Source organism: Phacochoerus africanus, chromosome 2 (genome assembly GCF_016906955.1).
Source record: "Phacochoerus africanus isolate WHEZ1 chromosome 2, ROS_Pafr_v1, whole genome shotgun sequence".
Lineage (NCBI taxonomy): Eukaryota > Metazoa > Chordata > Mammalia > Artiodactyla > Suidae > Phacochoerus > Phacochoerus africanus.
In genome coordinates, this window is record NC_062545.1 from 215,711,169 (window position 1) to 215,736,129 (window position 24,961).

General features: G+C 37.8%; 1 protein-coding gene across 11 annotated transcripts in view; it reads left to right on the forward strand.

Annotated features, from left to right (window-relative positions):
• The window catches only part of PTPRD (protein tyrosine phosphatase receptor type D), a 523,599-nt gene that overhangs the window by 90,972 nt on the left and 407,666 nt on the right, over nucleotides 1-24,961 (forward strand). For all 11 annotated transcript variants that reach the window (XM_047767649.1, XM_047767654.1, XM_047767651.1 and 8 more), the window contains exon 2: nucleotides 19,207-19,373. In XM_047767649.1, coding sequence (XP_047623605.1) covers nucleotides 19,289-19,373 — 85 coding nt within the window. In that variant the 5' untranslated portion in view covers nucleotides 19,207-19,288. The remainder of the gene's footprint in view (nucleotides 1-19,206; nucleotides 19,374-24,961) is intronic.

Sequence of the window (24,961 nt, forward strand, 5' to 3'; positions counted from 1 at the left end):
TAATCAGCCTATGGAACGACCATCCCAAAGAACATCAAATAAAATAGATCTTATTCATTATCATTTTATCATCATTTTTACCTTCAAAAATAATTGTATTGTGCACAAAATTCAGGATATAATGAGGTTAGATGATGGTATCTTCAGGAATTCCCATTGTGACACAGTGGGTTAAGGATTTGGCATTGTCTCTACAGTGGCTTGGGTGGCTGCTCAGGAGAGGGTTTGACGTAACTAGTATCTATGAGGGTGCAGATTCAATCCCTGTTCTCAGTGGGTTAAGGATCTGGCATTGCTGTAGCTGTAGGGCAAGTTGCAGTGTGGAATGAGTTTGATCCCTGGCTGGGAACGTCCACATGCCATGGATACAGCCTAAAAAAAAATAAAAAATTTAAAAAAAAATAATTAACCCTACAATACTTAGTGTAGATGTATTCTTTTTAAATCAAAACAGTAATAGAATTTTAATTTATTGCATTATTCAAGGTGTTCTAAAAGACTTAGTACCATTTTAACCTTTAATAGCCTCAGGACCATATATGTTAACGTACTTGCAGAAAAAGTCATTTTGTACTTATCTAGTTAGTGAATTGTGAACTGAGAAATTTTTTATTTTAATTTTGCTTTTGTCACCATTTGCCATTATATTAGTTTTCTAAGGCCATCTTAACAAAGACCAACAAATTGGTTGGCTTAAACAGCAGAAATGTATTGTCTCAAAGTACTGGAGGCCAGAAGTCCAAGGTGTCAGCAGGGCTGGTTCCTTCTGAGGGCTCTTAGGGAAGGATCTGTCCAAGACCTACCTCCCTGGCTTAGAAGTGATCATCCCCATCTTAACATTGTCTTCCCTCTGTGTGTGTCTGTGTCCAAATTTCCTCTTCTTGTGTGGATTCCAGTTATGTTAGATCAGAACCCAGTTTATGATCTCCATAAAGATCCTATCTACAAAGTAGGTCACATTCTGAAATTCAGGAGATGAGGATTTAAACTTGCAAACTTTTACGAGAACACATTTCAACCCAGAATAGTCATTTTGGTCTACTTTTATTTTTTTTCCTTCCTCAACCATGGCTTGGCAGATTATATAAGATTTGCATTCAGAAACTTGCTAGCACTGAGCTTTGGGCTAGACACCAGTTACTCCTCTGAACCCGTTTTGTCATCTGCCCTTGAAGATAGATCCTATACTTTGAGGGGCTTTTGTGAAATTAAATAGCTGCAAAAGGAGCCACTTTGTCTTGTAATTAAACTTTCTTGAAATTGAACCTCTGCTTCACACCAGCTTTACATGTTAGGAAGATTATTTTTCCCTGGGCTTCATTGTCCTCATCTCTAAAACAGGAAGAAGAATGTTTGTCTTGTAGAAGTACATTGTGTAGAATTTTAAATGAGCTACATAAATACTAGGTATCTTCAGAAAACATTTTGTAAATGGTAAAGTATGACAGCATTTACTCTTTTCTTACTTCTTTGTTACTTCTATTTAACATCCCTAAATTTATAGACTATTCATTTTCACATTACTCCAGTTTATTTTATTTTTCTTTAGAACATGGTGAGGCTTTGGATCTACAGGGCTGTAAACATAGCTTTACTTCTTAGATAAAATGACACATCATATACCCAAGCCTAATTTGAGTATAATACAGTGCCAGCTCTTCTCATCCCAGGTTCACAAGAAAATTCAGTGCTAATACTCTAAGGCATCTATTGTATGTAATGAGTTAATTTCTGGCATCTGCATCTAGGATAGGACTAGCCTTATATAACATCCTTGGGAAAACTGAAAAAGATTCATTTAGATTATACTCTGTAGGGTATAATCATCTCATGTAACCCTAGTTGAGAAAAGCTTGCTACATTTTGTTTTGTTTTTAATGACAATGGACACAAGCTTTTTTTGCTTTAAATTCTTCTTGCATCTCTGATTTTAATGTGCTTTTGTTGCTCACTGATTCTGATGAGGTAGGGAGGAGGCAGCCATTATTTCATTTCACACAGATGGAAGTCAATGCATGGTGATGCCAGCGATTGTCTCCAGAGTCTTCTTGAAATAAGATAATGACAAAGTGGGGAAAGTAACACCCTCTCAGCCCAAGCACTGGACCGCTTCTGTGGGATCAAGATTTCAAACTGTAAACTGGCTGTCATGTGTTTTATGTGGATATCGTTCCCACGAAAATCAGAAATGTCCAATGCCATTTAGGACCACATTGGAATTGTATTATAGTGGCAGTAGTGTAACTGGAATAAGTATTTTTGGAGTGCAGTATGATGATTTATTATGCCTTGTTCGCTAATACCCAAAAGGCAGCCATAGCTGTCAGCGAAGTTCTAATCTTTTCCTTTAAGACATGTGAGGTTTATAAGCACACTTGGAGAGATACTAACTCCAACTTTATCTCTGCTTTTTCTGGTGATGGTTGATGTTTACTGCCCTGCAGAATAAACTCAGTTTGCCTTCAAGGCCTACCACAAGCTAACTTAACCCGTAACCTAATTCTTTGTCATAGGAAAACTATGATATATATACAATGACTATTTTTTTTTTATTTTTTCTTTTTGTCTTTTTAGGGCTGCATCTGCAGCATATGGTGGTTCCCAGGTTAGGGGTCCAAATGGAGCTAAAGCCACCAGCCTACTCTAGAGCCACAGCAATGCAGGATCCGAGCTGCATCTGCAACCTATACCACAGCTCATGTCAATGATGGATCCTAACGCACTGAGCAAGACCAGGAATGGAACCCGCATCCTCATGGAGCCTAGTTGGGTTTGTTAACTGCTGAGCCACGACGGGAACTCCCTACAATGACCAATTTATTGTTTCCAGAAAATATTTTGGACGTATCAATCTTTAAATCTTATGCTTAGTAATGAAGTGCTTTGTATTCTTCTCAAATCAAGATTCTGTATATTTTTCAAGATCTCAGTCAACTATCACCAATTTCACAAGATCTTTCCTGACCACTGAGATCATATTTTTCTCCTCTAAACATATATGGGCATTTCTTATTCAAACTATCTCTTTGGTTCTTAACATAGTATCTTGCTTATCAAATTTCTACATTTCTGTATTTCCCAACAGCAAATTTGTAAGAGGCATTGCCCTTGTCTAATCTTCTTCATATCTGACGTGTATAAGCAGGATGTCAGATACAGGGAGTTTACATTCAATAAATATTTGTTGAGGAGTTTCCACTGTGGCACAGTGGGTTAAGAATCTGACTGCAGCGGCTCTGGTCCCTGTGGAGGTGCAGGTTCAGTCCGCAGCCCAAGAACTTCCCTATGCCATGGGTGCAGCCATAAAAGGAAAAAAAAATATGTTTGTTTATAGATTCTTCAGAACCATATTTTAACTAGGTGACTTTATGATTAAATAAGTTTCTTCCTACTATATATGAAGAAAATAAAGAAAGAATGTGCTCTGAAATCAGGTCATTATTTTGAGGATTTTTACTTCCTTTTACCTTTTTATATATACAAGCTTTGGAAGATCCTAAACACAGAGTCAGCTTGAAGATAGAACAGTAATTTCTTATTAAGACTACAACTCTAGGGCTTTAATGAAACCTTTCCTTTAGTAGCCAGGTACCATGACCTTCAAGGAACAAAGCGTCAATACAGCTAACTAGTAGAGCCAGTGCCTCTGCCATTGTCACTTCCATCACTATCACCCTGAGAGTTGGGCAAAACTGCAGATGGCTTTGCTGAATTTTTTAATGTTTGTTGCAAAATAATCTTATCCTGTATATATTTCATATACGTACTTCCACACAAATCATAAATATTTAACATGGTCTTAAAAACCTTATTCTCATGGAAATTACTGGGGTGAGGGCAATAAATAATTAACATAATGAATGCATTATGTGATATGCTGAAGGTATTACATGCTATACAGAAGAGCAGTGAAGGAAACTGAAGTCGAGAAGAGAAATGATTTGGCCAAGGTGAATATGAAAGTGAGGACTAAAGTGGGGTCTAGAACTCTGGTCCCTTGACTTTCTCTGTTCCTTTCTTTGGGCTGCATTGCTTCTCCTGGACCCAGGGGCCATTCCTGTTTCTCTACATGGATTCCTTCATCATGTGTCAGCACTTCCTCCCACTAAGAACTGAAAGGCCCTATCTGATCCTCACTATTGAAAGTTATGAATCTTTTAAATTCTCAGTGCTTTGGACTCTGTACCTTCTGTATGTTTCTAAGAGAATTTGAGCTCAACTCTAATTTATGTGTAACTTTAACCTGTGCTTTTCTTAGTGACCAATGTCTTTTGTTTTATTCAAAGTGACTGGGGGTGACTAAGGTAAAAAATGCAATGATAAACAGCTTTTCTAGAAAAGCTGTCTTAAGTTTTCTCAGCAGATTTCATTGCTCTAAACATGTAGTCAGCTTTATGAATAAACCACAATTTATTTATTCACTCTGCTATTGCTGAGCCTTTTGATTATTTCCAGTTCGAGCCATTCTTTTATAGTAACATTTATGTTAATGTTGAGTACATAGCTAGCAATGGGACTACTGAGTGATAGGTAGGTGTGTATGTAGCTTTATTAAATACTACAAAATACTTTTTCAAAGGGGTTTTACCAGTTTGCATGCCTGTCAGTGGTATGTGAATGTTCATTTGTTCTGCTACCTTGCTGACACGTTTAATTTCTAATTTTGAATATTCTAGTGAGGGTGTTGTGGTTTCAATAATAATAATTTGCATTTCTCCAGTGGCTTGCCTGTCCAAGGTTTTTGTCTCCACTCTCTCTTCTCCAAAGACAGACAATACAATGAAAAATGAATAGACAGTATCAGAATTGTAGTGGATATGTGTTTTGCAGAGATCTTCTCTTCCACTCTGGATTGATCTTTCTTCACTTGATCTTAGCCAAAAGGCTGAGAAACGATGATTGACCTTTTTTAATAATGTCTTTTGGCTGAACAGGCATCTTTAATTTTTAATTAATTTCAGCTTATTAATCTTTATTTTGACTTACTTCAGAAGTTATTGCCTATGCCAAGGTTACAAAGCTGCCTTTTCTGTGCTATTTTCCACAGGGATTATTGTTTATCTTTTACATTTAGGTCTCTAATCTATGTGGAATAGATTTTGTGTATGGTGTGAGTTAGGGAGAGGTTCAGTGTATGTTATTATTCATATAGCTATCTTCTTGACTCAGTTCTACTAATTGAAAAATTATTCTTTCCCCCTGCATTCCAGGGGCACAGTTGTTTATAAATCACCTGGGTGAATGCAGGTAGATATATTTCTAGAGTTATTATTCTGCTTCACTGGCCTCTTTGTCCTTGAGCCAGTTCTTCACTGTCTTAATTTCTGTGGCTTTTTAATATGTCTTTTATTAAGTAACTGGAATGGTTACCTTCAGCAGCAGATTCCTCAACATTTGTTCTTCTAGAAGATTGACTTACCCATCCTTGTTTCTTTGCACTTTCTTATACATTCTGAAATCAGTTTTTTTTTTACTTTCTTCAGAAAAAGCATGTTGAAACTTATATTGAGATTTCACTGAATTCATTGATCAATTTGGGCAAAATTAACATGTCTACAGTAAGTCTTTCTAACTGTGATTATATTAGGCTCATCCATTTATTTAAATCATCCTTTTAATTACTAATGCTATAAAATTTTCTGCATAGAAATTTGTCAGGTTTTGTTACATTTATTTCTATATTTTAAAAATATTTTCGATACTGTTGTACATGGCATATTTTAAATGTTTATTTTCTGATTGTTCACTGTGAAAGATTTTTAAATCTTGACCATATTTTCAGCAGCCTTGCTAAACACACTTATTAATTTTAATATTTATCGTCTCCTCACTTTTCACACATTCTAGTAACTAGTAAAGTCAACTAGTACCTATCTCAGGACAGACACATCCAGCATGCTGTCAGAAACTGGCCCAAGGAACAGACACTGGGTATTCAAAATGTTATTCCTTTAAAACACTTGAGTAAAAGTGTCACTTCTTTAGATTATTATCCTAACTTGAATTGTGGGCTTTATCCCTGGGTAGAAACCACTTAAGGACAGTGGCATCTATGGAGATAAAATTGTGCTAACTACTGTCAGTACACTTAGTGAGATCAATTGAGATCTCAGACACATACGTCACTTTGATTATATCATCAGGAAGGAACATCATGCTATGTTGTTTTAGCCAGTGGTTAAAGGCATTTTAGAATAGTTTTACTCCCTCTGAGCTCTTTGGCAGAAAATATTTGCAGTGAGAATGAACAAAGGCACAAACAGTTCCAACTTACTAATTTTACTAAATCACAGAACAATATACTACTTAAAAAATCTGAGAGCTAATGACAATGATTTTACTAGTCATTTACTCTCGAAAGAGGACCAGATTAGATCAAATGCAGCCAAAAGAAGCTGGGATGCCCACCTGTATTTAAAGTGTGGTAAAATACTGAGCAGGACACAAATTTCAAAAAGACTTTGATAGCAGATGAGATACATACTGACCTCTTCCATGTCCGTAACTTGTGCTGTATGCCCAAACCATCCCTAAACTTAGTAGCTTAACCCAGCATCCATTTATTTATTTCACAATGCTCTGGATTGCAGTTTGGACTGAACTCCACTGGGTAGTCCTGCTACTGTGCCCCGCTGATCTTTGCTGGGCTTGCTGGTGAGTCTGTAGTCAGTTGCCAGGTCCTCTGGGAGATGACTGGTCTAAGATAGCCTGGTAGGGTAGCTCATCTCTGTTCCACATGCTTTCTTATCTTCTACTAGGCTAGCTTGGCTTTATTCACATGGTGGAGGTAACAGAGGACCCAAGATCAGCAAATAGAAGAGAGCCTGCAAAGCTGCTTCCTAAGGTTTCTTGAGCTTCTTGAGGCTCAGGGTTGGAATGCACACAGAGTTGCTTCTGTCTTGTTCTGTTGGCCAAGTTGAATGATTAGGCCAACCACCGGTGGTTAGACTCCTCCTCTTGAGATGCTTGGGAAGGTGGCATTTTGGGAATACATTCTACCCCTCCATGTAACAAACCATAGTGCTTGATGCTGTGTTTTTAAGACAGAGGTTAAGTACTGGTAATTTCCAGTTTATTTAGATAACTAATTACAAAACATAAGGACTTGAATGGCTTCATGTTGGGATGTTAAAAGCCTTGCTGTAGTGAGGGAGGAGATCCTAAAGTGAAGACTAAGGGATGAAGTGTAAAAGATAACTAAGACTGAAAAGCTAATTTGGGAAACTAGCCAGCAATTGACTCACAGTGGGACCCAGCTTTTAAATGCTAAAAAAAAAAAAAAAAAAAAAGAATTTTTGAATTATTGCAAATGTTGTGTTTTCTAATAGTCTGAATGTCACTGTACTAGTCAGTATTGGTGTCATTGCTAACATTACCATTACAAGTTTTAAAAGGGCCAAAACAAGACATTGATGTACAAAATTTCAGAAACTTTTTTTTGTAAAGTATGTGTAGAAAGCCTTTTAGGAATCACAGATTTAAAAGTGTGACCACGGAAATCCGCTGTGCTCACTATTTCTTTGTACATGAAAGCAGATTCCACCCACCTCCCTGCCCCCCCATTTTCAGAAAAGCAAATGAAAACTAACATCAGGTACTTTACTTTTCAAGTAAAATTTCTAAAGCGTGTTGTGCTTCTCTAGGGGAGAGCCCTGGGATGAAGAAGAAAATTCATTTGGTTTTCTAGGGCCTGTTGTTACAGGGAAACAGAAAAGAGCAGTTTAAACATTAAAAAGCAACACATTCTCTCTGATTATTTTATATAGAATTGAGGAAGGGGGCACTGCCATAGGATCCCTGAAAAGTGAAACTTTCATAAAGATTCAAAGACTTTCCAACACAGTACAAGGGCTCCATCCAAATGAATGGGTCAGTCACCTGTAGAGACACATGGGGTAGGATGGGTGGTGGAGGAGATTTACATTTTTAAAACCATTGGCACACAACCACTGGAGAACTTGTCTAAGTATGAATCAGACCATGTCACTCTGCAACAAAAAGCCCTCCAGTGCATTCCCATCGCATTGCAGATGAAATCCAGTCTCTGTGATCTGGGTCCCTTCTGACTTCACAGCCTACCTGCTCACTGCTCTCTGCCTGGCTTTCTGGGCTGCAGCCACTCCAAGCTTAGTGCCCTCTCCATGCCTCTGCCCTGAGCAGTCGGTCCCTTAGCCCAAGAACCTCTTCTCCACATTGTTTTGTAATCATCATCCAGGTTCAGGCCTGCACCCCATCTCTTGAGGGCCCTTCTAAAGCTTCCCCTCCCCCATTACCTTGTTTCCTTTATAGCACTTAGCAGTTAATATTTAAAAAAAAAAATTGCTTCACACCTGAATGTGTCAGGGACCTTGTCTTGTACAGGATTATGTCTCTCATATCTATCACTGCCTCTGGTATTCAGGAATATTTATGGAACCAAAGAATGAAGGAATTCATTTTTAAAACAAAAACACAGTTGATGTGTTAAGTTGTTCTAGCTTCAGTGTGGATGGTTTGCAATGATAAAATGAGGACATTGTATGAAGACCTCAAAAAACAATGATCTCTTTTCTCTGTGTTACATCATGTTGACATCAGCTGTCACATAGTGACTTGAACATGTGATGATTACAGCAAGCGTTTGACTCCAGAAGGAGATTGGTGGACAAAAACTACCAATCAGTAAAAGCTCTCTGTGTTATCTGTTGTCCTCAGAAATATATATGAAAAATATCTAAACTACAGAATATCTAGGGCAGTGGGCCTCCACCAATTGATGTGACCTAGCAAAAAAAAAAATGATAAAACCTCTGTTTATTTTTATCTCATTTTTTAAACTTTCTAATTGTGTGTGTTTGGCAGTATATTTAGTTCATTAGTGATGTGGGAATATATAACATATAGATGCATACTTTCACAGATTTTTAAAATGTGATGTATTTTTTATGTTGGCTTGCATACACTGTATTTATGTATGGGAATGTATCAACCCATCTAAAGTGTGAAAATAGGAGTTCCCATTGTACCTAGTGGTAATGAAGCTGACTAATTCCATGAGGATGCAGGTTCTATCCCTGGCCTCGTTAAGCGGGTTAAGGATCCAGTGTTGCCATGAGCTGTGGTATAGGTCACAGTCCCAGCTTCTATCTGGTGTTGCTGTGGTGAAGGCTGGTAGCTGTAGCTCCTATTTAGCCCCTAGCCTAGAAACGTCCATATGCCATAGGTGTGGCCCTAAAAAGGAAAAAAAAAATAAGAAAGTTTGAAAATGATGAAGATTTATGCTATAAACAGTACTGACCCTAGCAGCAATACTTTTACAGGTAATATGATAACACATCATGGTTAAATATATGATAAAAATATTAAAGGAAACATAATAAAAACAAGGGCACATGTATTCAGTTTGTGATGGAAACATCATTGGGCATACCACAAAAGGTAGAAAAATTCCTGTAATTATCACATTTTAATTTGGGACTTGACCCTCCAGGAAATAATAGTTAGGGATCACCTCCTCCCCCCCCAGCACCCCTACTGTCCTTGACCATCTGCTAACCCCAGCCCATGCTTGCACCTACTCATGGTAGTACCTGGGTACTTCTCGATATAGAAGTATACAAATCTCTGTTTCAGAAGGCTCTAGGATGATGCCTAGATCCAGCAGAGAAGTTTGGTTGATATTATTATTTGGCCTTTCCTTTTCTTTAAGTTACATGGGTCATTCAAATATGATTACACTCTGTATCTTGGAAGTTTGGTATTTAGAAAGTTACTACACCTCATTTGCAAGTAGGCCTTTAATGACTTTAAATTCCTTTTTTTTTTTAAATCTCTGCACTGTGTGTTTTAAGTATTTTATAGATGTATAATAAAAATGATAGTATTTTATAAAGACCTTTTCTGGAGGTCTAGAATGTATTTTCTGGAAGAGTGGCCATGGGAAAAATGTTTTTTTTCATTGCTAGACCAAAACATCTTGGTATGGGAAATTAGTGGTGCTTTTATTGCTGCAGGAAATTTTCTTACTTTATTATCAAAGAGCTTTATAATGCCACTGCTATTGAAAAATAACCATTGAGTGTCTTCATTTCTTCTTTCAATATGGCCGTGTTGCCCTCAGCAACTTTATAATAAAGTACACTCCAGCTGGCATCTTTCCACCTGGATAACTGTCCTGTATATCTCTGTGATTTCAAGATCTAACGCAGTCCTACCTATTCCCAATTAGTCTTCCACTTGTATTTTTGCTAAAATTTAAATGAAAGAAAAAAGAACTCTGTGAAAAAAAGAACTTGATGATAATATATAAAATAAATGTGCTTCGGGGTGGTATGAACATGTGTTTGCATGTTATTAATTCAATTATTTACATGCGAGAACTTCAAAAATCTATTTCTGGATAATCATTACTACTTCTGAGCCCACACTTATAAACTATTTAAGATACTCAAGTACATAATAATGGGTTACTGGATTAAAGATATATTGTTTGGAGAATCTTTGACTTATGGGCTAGAATTTCATTTGTGGATTATTTATCCATTGAGGACAAAGACTCTGAAATAATTTTAATCAGTGAGATTCTTTCAGCCTTCCTTCCTATACCTAGTTTTTAAGGTTTTCTTCCCCTTTCATTTGGGCCAATCCTTAGACTGTTTCTCTGCCAATCAAGGAGAACTTTTTGTTGTTCATTTTAGAATTAATCATGGCCTCACTAAGCTGTTTTTCTCCATGACACTATGTCAGAGATGTAAGAAGCAGAGTCCTGTATAAGAAGGAAAGTCAGTTGGGGCTCCTTTCCTGAGACTCACCAGATATGTATCCCAAGATTATTAATTCCATTATGTATTTTTACTTCATTCCCTGTCTGATAAAAGAGGGGGTTGCCAAAGAAGATCTGTAATTTTTCTGATTTTTATCAATCTTTGGCTTCATTCAAGGAGAAGTATAGATATGAAGGAGGCACACATAATGAAGAATTCAGTGTAGCTGAGAAAATAAATGTGCTGGGTGAGAGGAGGAAAGTGTATATTGAATATCTGTGTTTAATATCTGTCTCCTGTAACCTTTCTTAGGTTATGTTTCTTTTTGGTTAATAGTCATTTATTTGGTTTCTCCTCACAGAGCTTAACTCCTCTATTATGTGTGGTGTTCACAGATTTTCAGAGAGAGAGAGGATTAGTCGTGAGGACAGTATCGGGAAAATGAAGAAAAGATGCTTTCATTACACATTCCCCAGCCATTCGTGATGGCCTCTCACAGTTCTGCTTTCTGTCTCTGCTGCTGGCAGTGATTTGAAAGAACATTCCTTGGAACTGAAGATTTCAGTCCTGGGACTGTTCCCTCAGAGAAGAGCTGAGCTGCAATCATGAGGGATGGGAACCATATCTATTCACTGACAGACATCAGTGAAGTCTCTGCCCCATTTAGCAGATTATTCTTTTAATTGGTGACAATATTTATGTCACCTAAGCCTGTGAACTGACCTTCCCATAAAGCAAGCCAACTTCAGTTCTAGCTTAGGACAAAAAAGGAAATTTGGGAGCCATCCATCCATAGTATTTTGACTGCCATGCCCAGAAATTTAAATCCATTGTGAATATATGTACTTAAATTGCAGGGAAACACCTAGAACTGATGAATTTAGAAAACAGTATACTAGAAACAGGCTTTGAAAATTCCCATTTTTTTTAAGTTTAAAAATATTCTTCGACATTAATGAACTCTTGTCGGATATTATTTCCCAACCTTGGCACTGTTGACATTTTGGTCCAGAAAAGTCTTGGTTGTGGAGGGCGGTCTTGGGCGCTGTAGGATATTTAACAGGGTCCCTTGGCTCTACATTTAGATACTATTAGCACTCCCCTTATATTATAACAACAAAAAATGTCTCCCCTGGGTAATGGGCAAGACTGTTTTCAGTTGAGATCCACTAGTTCAGAGCACTGATCACTCTAAAGATGGAGTTACAAATGTAACACCTGTGAGTAGACAAAAATCTGCTTCTTTTGAGCTCCAGTAATGAAGTATTTGAAAACTATTAAGTACTATTATTAAAAGACCCTTTACTTTGTTTTTAAAATAATATTAAGGACTAAAGTAATTAAGGATAAATGGAGAGGTAAGTTCTCCAAAAAATGAATTCTAAAATGTACTTTGCTTAGTAAATAAAATATTGTCATGTATTGCTAGATTTCTTTTATGTATTGATGTAAATAATACAAATAAAATGAACATAATAATAACTAAAACTTGATTACTCACAATGTATTTTAAAAGCAAAATTTATTTTATACAAAAATTACATGCATTAAAAAAGACATCCTTTTGATTTTTAAGATAATGAAAATCAGGAGTAATGACTTAGGAATGATATGGTTGTGTATAACTGGATAGCAGTTACCACATGCAATAATCATTTAAAGAAATTAGTTGCTTTTTCTAAAGCTATCCTACTTTTCAAATCAGAATTATAGTTCTTTTTGTAAGGAAAATATAGGTAGGCAGGGAGATAAGTTGGTTCCCCCCCACCCCGCTCTATCTGTTCATTTCTCAAGGCATAACCTCATTTTTATTTTTGAAGGATAAAGAAATGCTCAAAGTTAATAATGTCTTTTGCCATTTCTGAAAGTAAGTGATATTTATGTGTACCTCAGATGTACAGTTACTTGAAATCTTATAGAGATGCTATCAATAGTAATTTGAAAAGTGAATTATCTTATCTTACCCAGACCATTCGCTTTTCTCTCTATCAGAACTAAACATATGAGTAGTCTAATGTATCCATATTGATAGGCATTGTTTTCCTTTTCAGTTATTTGTATAATCCGGTTGATGTCACCAAAGAATTATTGTGTGCTTAGAATCACCTGGTGTCTTTGAACTAAGTTTTAGCCTAAGCCAAAAATGAGATGATTGAGTTATTACTATGTATTTATATGCGCTCTCTCACAAACTCCCTCTTGATTTTTTTCCCCCCAATTTATTGTCATAAAAATATTTTTAGGGCAAAATAGAGTTCTGACATGATGTGCTGTTATGTAAAAGAGTATAATTTAAGGGAGTATTTAGTTTATTTCATAAAATTAATTCCTTATATTCTTTAGATTCAAGTATTTTATGCAGAGATATATTGGATATGAAGTTATTTTTCACGATTTAATTTAATAACATTTTTCTATTGCCATTCTTTTTCTCAGCACTCTTTTCCATAGTTGAAATGAGGTTTTTGGTGTGGCATGTATTTAAGAATGTGTTTTCCATATTCCTCATGGATACTCATTAATTGTGGCCATCTCCTAAACATCATACACATGATTTCACATGAACATGTAGAAGTATCCTTGCCTTTGCCACCTATAAGAGGTGAAGTGTCTTTGCTGTCAGGGTTACATTTCTATTATATCCCAAACAGGGACTTTGCAGTAGTGGGAGATGGAACTCTTCTAGCTAGAATATGAGATAATCATTTTTCCTTTTAATCACAATGTTTGTATTTGGCCGTTGTCCAGTCGTATACTTGACCACTTATTCATCCATCACATTCTTTGAAGAAGTTTGAAAAAATGAAGTGGTTTTTGTCAGGGTGAGGTGCAGGGATGGGGAAATGAGTGACCCAGAGGTTAAGTGGGTTTCCTTACTTAACACAGTGAATCCTTAGAGTCTAACTGTTGGGAAGCAAGGACTACAGGGGGTCAGGATTCCCAGTTCATTGTCTCAGTTTACAACCTGGAAGACCTTGGCTTTGTTCTAGCTATGCTATTCAGCGCTGTTGAAAAATGAAGCTATAGGAGTTCCTGTCGTGGTGCCGTGGTTAACGAATCCAACTAGGAACCATGAGGTTGCGGGTTCGATCCCTGCCCTTGCTCAGTGGGTTAACGATCTGGCGTTGCTGTGAGTTGTGGTGTAGGTCGCAGACACGGCTTGGATCCCGCGTTGCTGTGGCTACAGCTCCGATTAGACCCCTAGGCTGGGAACCTCCACATGCCAAGGGAGCAGCCCAAGAAATGGCAAAAAAGGCAAAAAAGAAAAATAAAAATGAAGCTATAGTCTGTGCTGTCCAGTGGGGCAGCCGCTAGTCACATGGGACTATTTAATTTTAAATACAGTAAAATGTTTACTTCCCAGTTGCAGCTGCTAGGTTTAGGGTGGACAGTTATTAGTCAGTGCAGGTAAAGCATATTTCTCTCCTGCAGAAAGTTTGGCTAGTACCAGATGATTCTTGTCTTAGACCATGATAAAATATTTAGGGCACTATCTTCTCTTGGATAATTCTCATGAATAAGTGAAATGGTGAATGTTGATTTTTGTTTTTTCTTTCTGTGTCCTTGTGTTATAACTGTACACTGAGGGCACTGGGAGCTCACAGGATGCCCTCAAAAGTCTCTCCTAGGCTTGCTGTCTACCCTGGCTCCCTCCCCCATTCCAGATTCAGCCAGGGCAGTTCTGCTCTTGTAAGACTCTTTTACACGTGGCAGTTACCTGGTAGCACATCTTCTGTACATTTTTTTTTTTCTCCTGAATGATTGGAAGTACATTCTAGTCCATTTATAGAGACCCGATTGATTTTGGAGGTAGATTAAAAAGAAGTCACAGCATTTAGGAATTTCCTCCTTACCACACCGTCCCCCAATTTAATGGGTATATACTTGGGTTAAATATCATTACTGTATTATTGCTTCTAAGATGTCTAGTATTGAAAGTATAGGGTAGTTTTAAGACAGAAAGAAGCAAAATGTTTTGGGGTAAACAATATCTAGTGTCTGATGAAAGCAGTATTTTTTCTAAGCTCTTATCGAGTTTTTTTTTTTTTAAACTTAATTCTTTCCCTTTTCTCCCTCTTTTCAGAATAATGATTTTGTTCTTTAACTTTCTCCTAGATTAACCAATGTAACATTTGAAAATAATTTTTAGGATTAAAAACTTATGGATTTGATATGTTTGATATGTTATATGATACGATATGTTTCAGTTCATTGTAGTTATTATTCGTTTTGCCACTCGGATTTTCCCTCATTTGGCTGATGGGAGCTGCATCACCTTGGTTCCTCCTTTTGGTTATAACCTGGTAGTTCCTCAAAGCCTCCATGCTGCCTGGTATGGCAAGATAACTAATGCTCACTTTGCACATTTCCTACCAAAAACCTACAGTCAGTCACTCACTACTCTGAGGGGCTTGTAGGTTTTTTTTTTTTTTTTAAAGAAAAGCTCTATTTTGCCTGTCTCCCCCCCCCCGTTATGTTAACGTAATATACAGAAACACAATTCAGAAAGCTGAAAAAAAATCCTTCAGCATTTATTATCTGTTTCAATATAAATATATGTATTACAAAAAAGGGTTTCAATGTTAAATTGAAGATAAAGAGTTGGGTAGGTGTCGGCTTATGAGATTTCTTTGAAGCAGTGATTTGTTAAGACTTAGGGCAGATTTACTTTTTGATGTTCCATTTCAAATTACATTGCAGACACCGGCCCTTTGAGCTGTGAGTTTCTCTAACCACACATATACACAAATAAAGATGGTGGGCTCTGAGCCAGTTGGAAATCAACAAAGTTATTGTTAACATCTTTGTGCTATAAGCAATAAGAAACCAGTTAATATTTTAAAAAATTTTATTTTAAACTCATCTAGATGGTTCAGTTTTATCTGCCCATCTCAGTTAATAAAAGACATAAAGGGCCAGGTATATAAAAATCTCAGAATTAGCCTCTGCTGAGGGCTCTTAGACAAATGCAGAATAATTTGTGATGTAAGCTAAATCATGGTACTTGTAGTATTTCCCAGATCCCCTTTCTTGCCCTTTTCATTGCAGAATGCTTGGCTACCCTTTCTTTAGGCTAATGGAAACTACTTGTTACATTCATTTATCCTCATTATTTTCAAATATTTCCTTAAAAATATTGCCCATTTTTTTTCCAAAATTCAAACTCCACCTTAGTGATACCCAAGCCAGCCATTTTCCTTTTGGCAACATTTCTATGTAGTAAACAAGATAGAGAGTGCGATTTCCTGTTGTGGCTCAGTGGTAAGAAACCCGACTAGTATCCGTGAAGACACGGATTTGATCCCTGGCCTTACTCAGTGGGTTAAGGATCTGGCATTGCCATGAGCTGTGGTGTAGGTTGCAGACGTGGCTTGGATCTGGTGTTGCTGTGGCTGTGGTATAGACCGGCAGCTGTAGCTCTGATTCGGCCCTTAGCCTGCGAACTTCCATATGCTGCAGGTGCTGCCCTAAAAAGCCAAATAATAATAATAAGAAGAAGATACAGAGTGGAGATTGGCTGTAATGAACATCTAGAATGGGTTTTGCCTTCATACCTCTGATCTCTGGTCAAATCTTGGCCCAGGGTATAGCCCCTTTAATTATAAAATTGGTGTGTTCACACCTTCATTCATTTGTAGATCCTATCACCGTTCCAAGTCCAGAGGTAACATTTGTAGGTCCATTTGGAAGAATTTAGTCTTCTTGTGACATTTCAGATGAGAAGGGGAAAAGCCAAATCACCTCTTTCCTGAGAGAGCATTTCATACATCTCCATCTCTGTGACTGCACTGAACCATCATGTAGCAGTTGGCTCTGATACACTTGCACAGACACAAATTGAGTCTGACAGGACTGATGTCTCCTGGACTTGGCTGTCATTTGAAATGCTGGCAGGAGGATGGAAGTGGTAAGAGGGGGCGTGAGGAAGAGCTGATTCCTTTAGCACCTCTTCTATGAAGTTTTGAGAATTTTAATGTGTGGTAGCTGTGAATGGCTTGATAAGTTGTTTTCCAGATGAGGTTGATAACAATAGCTGATTTGAGCAGCTGGCTAGCTTTTGGTTTCAAGTAGATGCATTTCAATGTACAATTTGCTGCTTCATGCCACCCACCAATCTGTTAAAGAAAAAAAAAAAGCTATCTAGTGGAATAGTAATTAGAATGATTTTCCCCTCCTTCCTTTTAGTTTTATCTTTCTTGCATTCAAGCCATTCATGCATAGTAATGAAAAAGAAAATATATATTTTAAAGTTTTTATTTGCATGCTCAGTTTTAGAAAAGATACTACAGTATCTGCATTATAATACTTTTAAAAGTACATGTTATTTTAAGTTTTTAGGTTCTTTCTGGACATCTCTGGTATTTTGTGTCAAGAATTTTGTTTGTGTTTCATATATCCCATGCATGTATTTCATATATCTCAATATGCAAAAGTTAAAGGTACACCTTTCATTGGCAAATAAATTCTGATTGTCATTCTCAAGTTCTCAGGATGAGAGAGGAAGTGATAACATTAAATATGCCCTCTCTTTATTAAGAGGCTACTCTGTATAAGATGTGCTAGATTTATTTTAAGATTCTGTAGGAAGAGTTTTTTAGCACCTGAAGAGCCATACTTCAGATTGTTGCTTGGTGCCAGTTACCACTTCCATTCTTTTCCGTTCCACCAGGACCACCATCACTCTTATGGTCTGTGTGACTTCTTACCTGCAACTCTTGATAATAGTGTTCTCTAAATAATCCCACATTCCACTGTCAGTTGATATTCTCAAAGCTGGAGTTCCCGAAAGTGGCGCAGTGGTTAACAAAACTGACTAGGAACCATGAGGTTGCGGGTTGGGTCCCTGCCCCTGCTCAGTGGGTTAACGATTCGGCGTTGCCGTGAGCTGCGGTTTAAGTTGCAGACATGGCTCGGATCCCGTGTTGCTGTGGCTCTGGTGTAGGCTGGGGACTACAGCTCCAATTAGACCCCTAGCCTGGGAACCTCCATATGCTTCGGGAGCTGCCCAAGAAATAGCAAAAAAAAAAAAAAAAAAAAAATTCTCAAAGCCTAGTTCCATGTTATTCTGCTCCAAAACATTAAACAGCTCCCTTTGTGATTTGCTGAAAAAACTCCTTGTTAACTTAGATTGGCATCCAAGACTCTTGATGGCCTGTTGATTTTTCAAACTGAACCATTTTCTTTTGCCACCCATCATCTTCTTTTGGTTTCCTAATGGGTCCAAGATACCAACCCAGTAGTCCCATTATGAACCCTGGACCAGCTGCATTAACATCACCCAGAAACTTGTTAGAAATGCAAGTTCTTGGATCCTACCACAGACCACTGAATCGTGAAACTCAGTGTGTGTGTGTGTGTATGTGTGTGGTGGGTGTCCAGTAATTAGCTTTCCAAGTGGATCTGATGCCTGTAGATGTTTGGGAAGCTCTGTTCCAGGCCAACCAGGCAACTTGCCTTAGCCAATGTTCCTCTTTCACTGCCCTGCTTTGCATAGAATTCCTGGAATGCTTTTCTTTCCTTTTAGTAAAACTGCCTATACTCCAAGGCCCAGTTGGAGACACTGTTTTTTCCATGATGTCATTCTTAATCCTATCTTTTATGGCATTATTTGGCTTTCCTTCCTGGCACTAATCACTTATTAACTTGTACTAGTCATCCGATGTACCTATCTTATTTTCCCTACTAAATGGGAAAGTCACAGAGGATGGAATCTGACTCATTTTTTTGTATCTGGTAACATTTAGATGTGCTAAGTAGCAATTCTGATGTCTTACACCCAGTAGGCTCTCTAAAAACAGTCTGTGGCTTATTGATTTTTTATAGAAGATTGAGAAAACTAAGCCTTTGCCCAAGAGGCATATAAAATCCTGTTAAATCAGAGTGGCTCATGCTAGCTATTGTTTTGACTTATTGAAGCCAAACTAGACTTAAATGTGATGTGTCTTTAGGGAAGACGCCAAATGTGCTGGTATAAAAAATTCTAACCTCTCCTGTTTAGCTGGCAAAGTTGAATTAGTACTGTCATTTCACCTGATGCTGAGAAAGCAACTTCCATTATTCTGCCAATAAGAGACTTTTTTGCTGCACAGTAGAGCTTCTCTTAAATCTTACTTATAACATCGATGTGCTTTCTTCCACTGATGTATTCATGTAATGTGTCATAAGAAGTGACAGTTTTTTCTCATAGAGCATTGCCCAAAAGGTGACACAAGAAGAGAATACAATTCAAAGTAGTTGGCTTTTGAGTGGCCTGAATGTGGGAATAAGATCAACCAGGGCTGTTCCATTTTACAAACTAAGTTATTTGCTTCCTAGAACAAAGGCATCATGGTTATAATTTATGGTGTATTTACAGTGGGTTGTGTTTCTCCTGGTGGTTGTGATGGAATAAGGGGAAGAGAGTGAGGAATCTAAGTGTCTTTGTGTTTTCTCCCTTTTCTTTTCTCTACCTCTCCCCTTATAGGCTCTGAAAGTGCTACAGCTGAAATTTCAGATCGGACCGACTCTCTGCGGCTCCGGGGGCAGTGATTACAAGCTGCCAGAGCATGCTGGTGCCAAGCTGCAGGATGGTGCACGTAGCCAGGCCACTGCTGCTGCTCCTTGCCTTCTTCCTCCGCGTGGATGCTGAGAGTAAGCCATTCTCCTCTTCTCTAGGGGGCTGTGACCATAATGAGTGGTTTTGTTAGCAGTTGGCACCGTGTTCAGGGCCTCTGAATATGTTTCCTCTGGAAGTAAATTCTGAGACACTGTGGGATCCTCCTTGGCTACCAGCCAGCTTTTCAAAGAGATTATTGATGTGACTTCCTTACCATTTCCTCTCTCTTAATGCCCTTTTTCTTGTGCATCTAACTGCTTCTACTGTTTTGCCTTTTCTTTTCTTTATTTTAATACTCTTACCAGCCCAGTGGTAAAGATATTATGAGTGATATAACTCAAACCAAGATTAACCAGTGGGTGATGCCCATGAGTAAACATTGCTTAGACCCATTAGAAATTTCTTGAGTTTGGGGGATATTTCTATGTTTAGAAAAATGCACAATGTCACATTGAGCCCAATTAAACTTCCAAGCCCTTGTAGCTGTCACAGCAGCTGTTCTAATGTACTGTTTCCGACAGCTGTCGTGGAGGACGGTATTCAAACACATCAAGCAGAACTGACAACTTTGTGGCGGGATGAAGTGTGTGTGAGTGTAAGGAGAATTCGGTGGTGTACAGACCCACAAAATTTGGATTATTGGACTCAATTTAGGAAACCGAGATTGTGGTCAATCGGCTTGCCGATTAATGTGAAGCTCACCATCTCCTTCGTAATTAGGAAATCGTTAGCTCTACCTTGTTTACATATGTCTCTTTTCCCATCTGTCCTTTGGCCTTTTTGGAAGAGACAGTGGTGGAACAAGGCATGTCTTGGCCTTGCACTCACCAACATGTTTGGTAGTGGTTCAGCTTATGTGAGAGGTGGCCATTCTCTCTGGGAGTCCCCTAGTGTTATTAAAATGTGTAACATCTGCTGTCATTAACATTTCCCTCCACTGGCTATTTCAGTGATATGAAATTTGATTCATGTTAAGGATGTTTCAAGGACAAGGATCCTGGTGTCATGTTGGCCCCTATTTATTAATTGCATTTCGACAAGTATTTCCTCAATAGCAGCCAATTTCTTTGTTCAAATAGGGGCTCTGTTTTCTGTAGAGAGCTGTCCAGGAGTAAAAGGAATACTGTTAATAATAGGATACATATGGAACATAGATGTTTTAAGCACATTCTCTGGTTAGTAATGTATATAGTCTCCTAATTAGCACTTGGGAGTGTTGGTTTAAGGTGAAGCCAAGGAATTTCTAATACAATGCCAGCAAATAATTAACTGGGATAAGACCCCAACGAAAGACGTTTGTGTTATTTTAAAGCTGTTTGTCAAATTCTATTTTAAGGTTGAAATCTAAATTTAGTTTTATTAAGAAAATCAGGCATATGGCTTTATTTTTCTGTTTTGGCTAGAGTGAGAAAGTCAGTTGTTTTACAGTTGTTAATTTTTGGCAAAAATATATGAAGACCCAGGGAATTCACTTCAGTATCAGATCCCAGTTATAATATTCATATACCCATGAAGTTATCCTTCCAGATAAGTAAACATAATCTTCTACCAAGTAGCTTTGCTTTTGCTTAATTCTCTGGTGGAAAGTGGCAGACGAATGTCAAACGTTCAGGAACAAGTACTTTTAAAATGAAAAATAATGTTTTAAAAACAGTCTAGACTACAGATGATCATCACCTACCCCTTCCTGTATTCCTCCCCTTCTCCATCTCCCTCTTCTGCTCTGTCAGCAAATCTCCTGTCCATTGGAGTCTTAGACAAGAAATAACAAAGGCCAAATTAGCGATTGTTAGTTCGATTATTTACCATGTTATATATTTACATGATACCAGTTCTCAACCTCAAGATGTAACCTGAAAAAGAACCTGTTCTTTCTTCCTCGGCCCATCCCCCTACAGAGAGGGACAGGCTTCTTTGCCAGATTAATTTTGTTTAGTTTTGCCCTTGTCTACTCAGCCTTGCTTTAGGATATTTTCTCTTTAACCCATGCATTTGGCCTTGTTGAACAGCCTGTGTAACCTGAGCATTTCTGGTGAAAGAGGAAAAATCAGTAATACTTTTTGAAGCACATTTGATTTTATTTATTTTGGCTTTTTAGGGCCACACCCATGGCATATGGAAGTTTCCAGGCTAGGGGTCCAATCGGAGCTATAGCTGCTGGCCTAGCCAGAACCAGATCCGAGCAGTGTCTGCAACCTATACCACAGGTCACAGGAATGGCTGGATCCTTAACCCACTGAGCAAGGCCAAGGATCGAACCCACAGCCTTATGATTCCTAGTCGGATTCATTTCCATTGCACCATGATGGGAACTCCTTGAGGCACATTTTAAAAGAAGAAAGGACATCTCTTATTAACTGCCTGGGGGATATATGTGGTACGTGAAAGCACATGGTAGAGTTGGAAATAGAATTTTCGCCACTAAGGATATTTAAAGAACAACTGATAAAGTAGGATCTAGATTTCAATCCATTAGGTTGTGCCATTACCTTCTCTTAAAACACTGAAAAAAATCAGGATATATGTAGTACTGAAGAAAAATTTGATTTCTTCACTATCATATAAAGGTGATATTTCTTAGGCTTCTGTCACCTGGGTCACTGGTTTGTTTTCCTACTCTTTGGTTTGTACATACAACCATATTTTTTTTCTTCTTATGTAACTATACTTTTTCTTCATACAAGGAATCAGAAGTCATATTTTAAAATTTAATAGCTTGTCAGAGCCATTTGAGAACTTTGAAATTTTTTTTAATTTTGTTCTCTTTTGAGGAAGAGAGTTACAAATGCAGGTGGGGAGTGGGAAGGAGCCACTCAAGTGTACTACTTAACTTAATGTGTTCAACTCATTGCCTTTTGAAATGATTAACTCCGAAGAGCCAAGGAGTCAGGACTATAATCTCTGTGGAACACCATCACACAGTGCTGGTGTGATGTTGCATTAAGTAGGAGAGCTCTCATGAGTGTTGGTTCAAGCCAAGGTTGAGAAATGGTGATAATATCCCTTTAGCAGAAAATTAAAGTCTTTGCCATTGCCAATTTAAAGTGCCTCGCAGGTTCCTGCTATTATTTTCAAAGGCTAGATATGTGCATGGATCTTATTGCTTTTCATTTCTGTGTCTGGAACACTCAAAATGATTCTGCTTGTTCCTTGAATGCAACTACACGTGGTAGAGCTGTGGCCTCAGGAAACAGTCAAGTGTGACTTCTCTTTGAGCACCAGGAGCAGCCCTTCCTCATGCCAGGCCAACCAGTTTTCTGTAGTGGTTTGACTGAGGTCATTTCTGGAATAATATACAGGCAAATTCCTCCCAGCAGACAGGGCCATTTCACACTGAGAACATTCACAGCTTATTAAATATGTCCTTTAGTTTTTATTTTAAATTATGAGTGTTTGGGTATGTATGATGTATGTGTGGATGTTTGAATGTACGTGTTTAGGTCACAGTCCATTGAATCATCATTTAAAAGGTAAATTGCTCTTGGGATGATGAAAATGTTCTAAAATTAGATTGGGATGATGATACTAATTGAGTATAAACATACTAAATACCATTGAATTGGTCACTTTAAATGGTTGATCAGTGTGTTGTATGAGTCGTATTCCTATAAAGCTATTTTAAAAAGAAAAGGTAAACCAATGCTTAATCCAGTTCTCTGGTTAGATTCCTTTTAGTTTAGTTGTCACCTGAACACCGAAAAGTGTGCTGGTTCCTTCAGGCTAGTGAGAATAGATGTGCTTATTGAGGAGAGTAGGAAGAAAGCCAGTTCATTTTCCATGCTTATCAATGCCTTCCTTGTTTTCCTTTGCTCTGACTTTACTGAGGTGTGGCAAAGTAAAAACATTGCTATTCCCTCCTTGTTCCTCCCCTCCCTTTAAAGTAGCTCAATTAGCAGCATCCAGCTGTCTTCAGCAAGAAAATATTCCAGCTATTTTACTGATCCTTTAGTCCCAATGTGGAATTTTCTGTAGCTTTCCGAATTAATTGCTCCCAACAGAGCTGAACCTACCTAGTAAGGTTAAGAATATGTCATACAATCAACAAATGTGTATACTTCAAAGTATTTTATTGTGCGTAGAGGGACTTTTTTTTTTTTTTAAATCCAAAATATGATGTTTGTTGTCTTTTCTTTCTCTTTTTTTTTTTTTTTGTCTTTTTGCTATTTCTTGGGCCGCTCCTGCAGAATATGGAGGTTCCTAGGCTAGGGGTCTAATCGAAGCTGTAGTCTCCAGCCTATGCCAGAGCCACAGCAACGCGGGATCCGAGCTGCGTCTGCAACCTATACCACACTCAGGGCAATGCCGGATCGTTAACCCACTGAGCAAGGGCAGGGACTGAACCCGCAACCTCATGGTTCCTAGTCGGATTTGTTAACCACTGCGCCATGACGGGAACTCCTCTTTTCTCTTTTTATTTGAGATGCAGCCCTAAGGTAGAAGGTGAAACAATATCTGAAATATCTGTGAATTACTTCTTGTTATTGCTAATAGCCTGGTGATATTTGATTATACTGGTCTATGACTTTCTTATGTCTTTCCCATCACATTCTTGGTTTCTTTAGTTTTCCTCATGTAGCTGCTATTGACCTGACACATTTCAAATAAGCTTGATTTAAGAGCCATGTTGTTCCCCAACCAGTGTCCATCTTGAAATAAATAATTAAAGAGGAAAGTACTGGTGACTGGGTGGAAACCAATTTTCTCTTATCTATGATTTTATCTCCTCTCTTTCATTAGCTTACTTTAGCTCTATTTATTCATTCATTAAACTAGTTGTGTGTGTGTGTGTGTGTGTGTTTGAGCATGTGTGTCTGTGCCCCTACTTCATGGAAAGCTTTGTGCATAATGTTAGGGATATAGAGATATAAAGAAGTATAGTCCCATACCAGCTTGCGATCATCCTTCAGATTCATAGCTCACTTTTCAGAACTCTCTCAAGCAATATTCTTAGATTTTTATCTCCAGGCAGAAAGTAGTGCTTAAGAAGAGGAACTCTGAAGCAGGAGTGTTCATATCCTGCCTCGGCTATATAGGTGTTCTGACATGGTACATATGTGCAAGGTACATATCTCTGTGCCTCTCACCTGTAAAACGAAGATGGAAAATGGTACACACTTAGTATGGTTAGCTTAAGTTTAAATAAAAAGCTGCTTATAAAGCATTTTGAATAATAGGGTTAAATATTCCCTAGATGTTAATTGCTATATGCTTTTTTTTCTTTCATCAGCTTGTATCATTTCCAAATTAGAAGCATCCATGTTTAGATCTCTGTGGACATTGTTGATCCCATTAGCTTCATGATTTGAACATTATCTTTTAAAAATATAAATATGTATCTTTATATATATGCCTCCAAAGAACATCAACTGATTGGCTCATTCATGTATTTAATATTCCCTTTAATAAATGTTTATTGAACACATTTCTTGTGTCAAGCATTGAGTTTACTACTGAGTGTACAATGCTGAGATTAAAAGATATGATCCTTGCACCTAGAAGGCTTAACCTTAACCTCTAGAGGAACAGACAAATATTTAACATTAATCTCAAAATTTTTACACTTTCTGTGATGAATGTTTTGAGGGACGAAAGTAGGGAGGTTAGTGTTTTAACTATTCAAAAG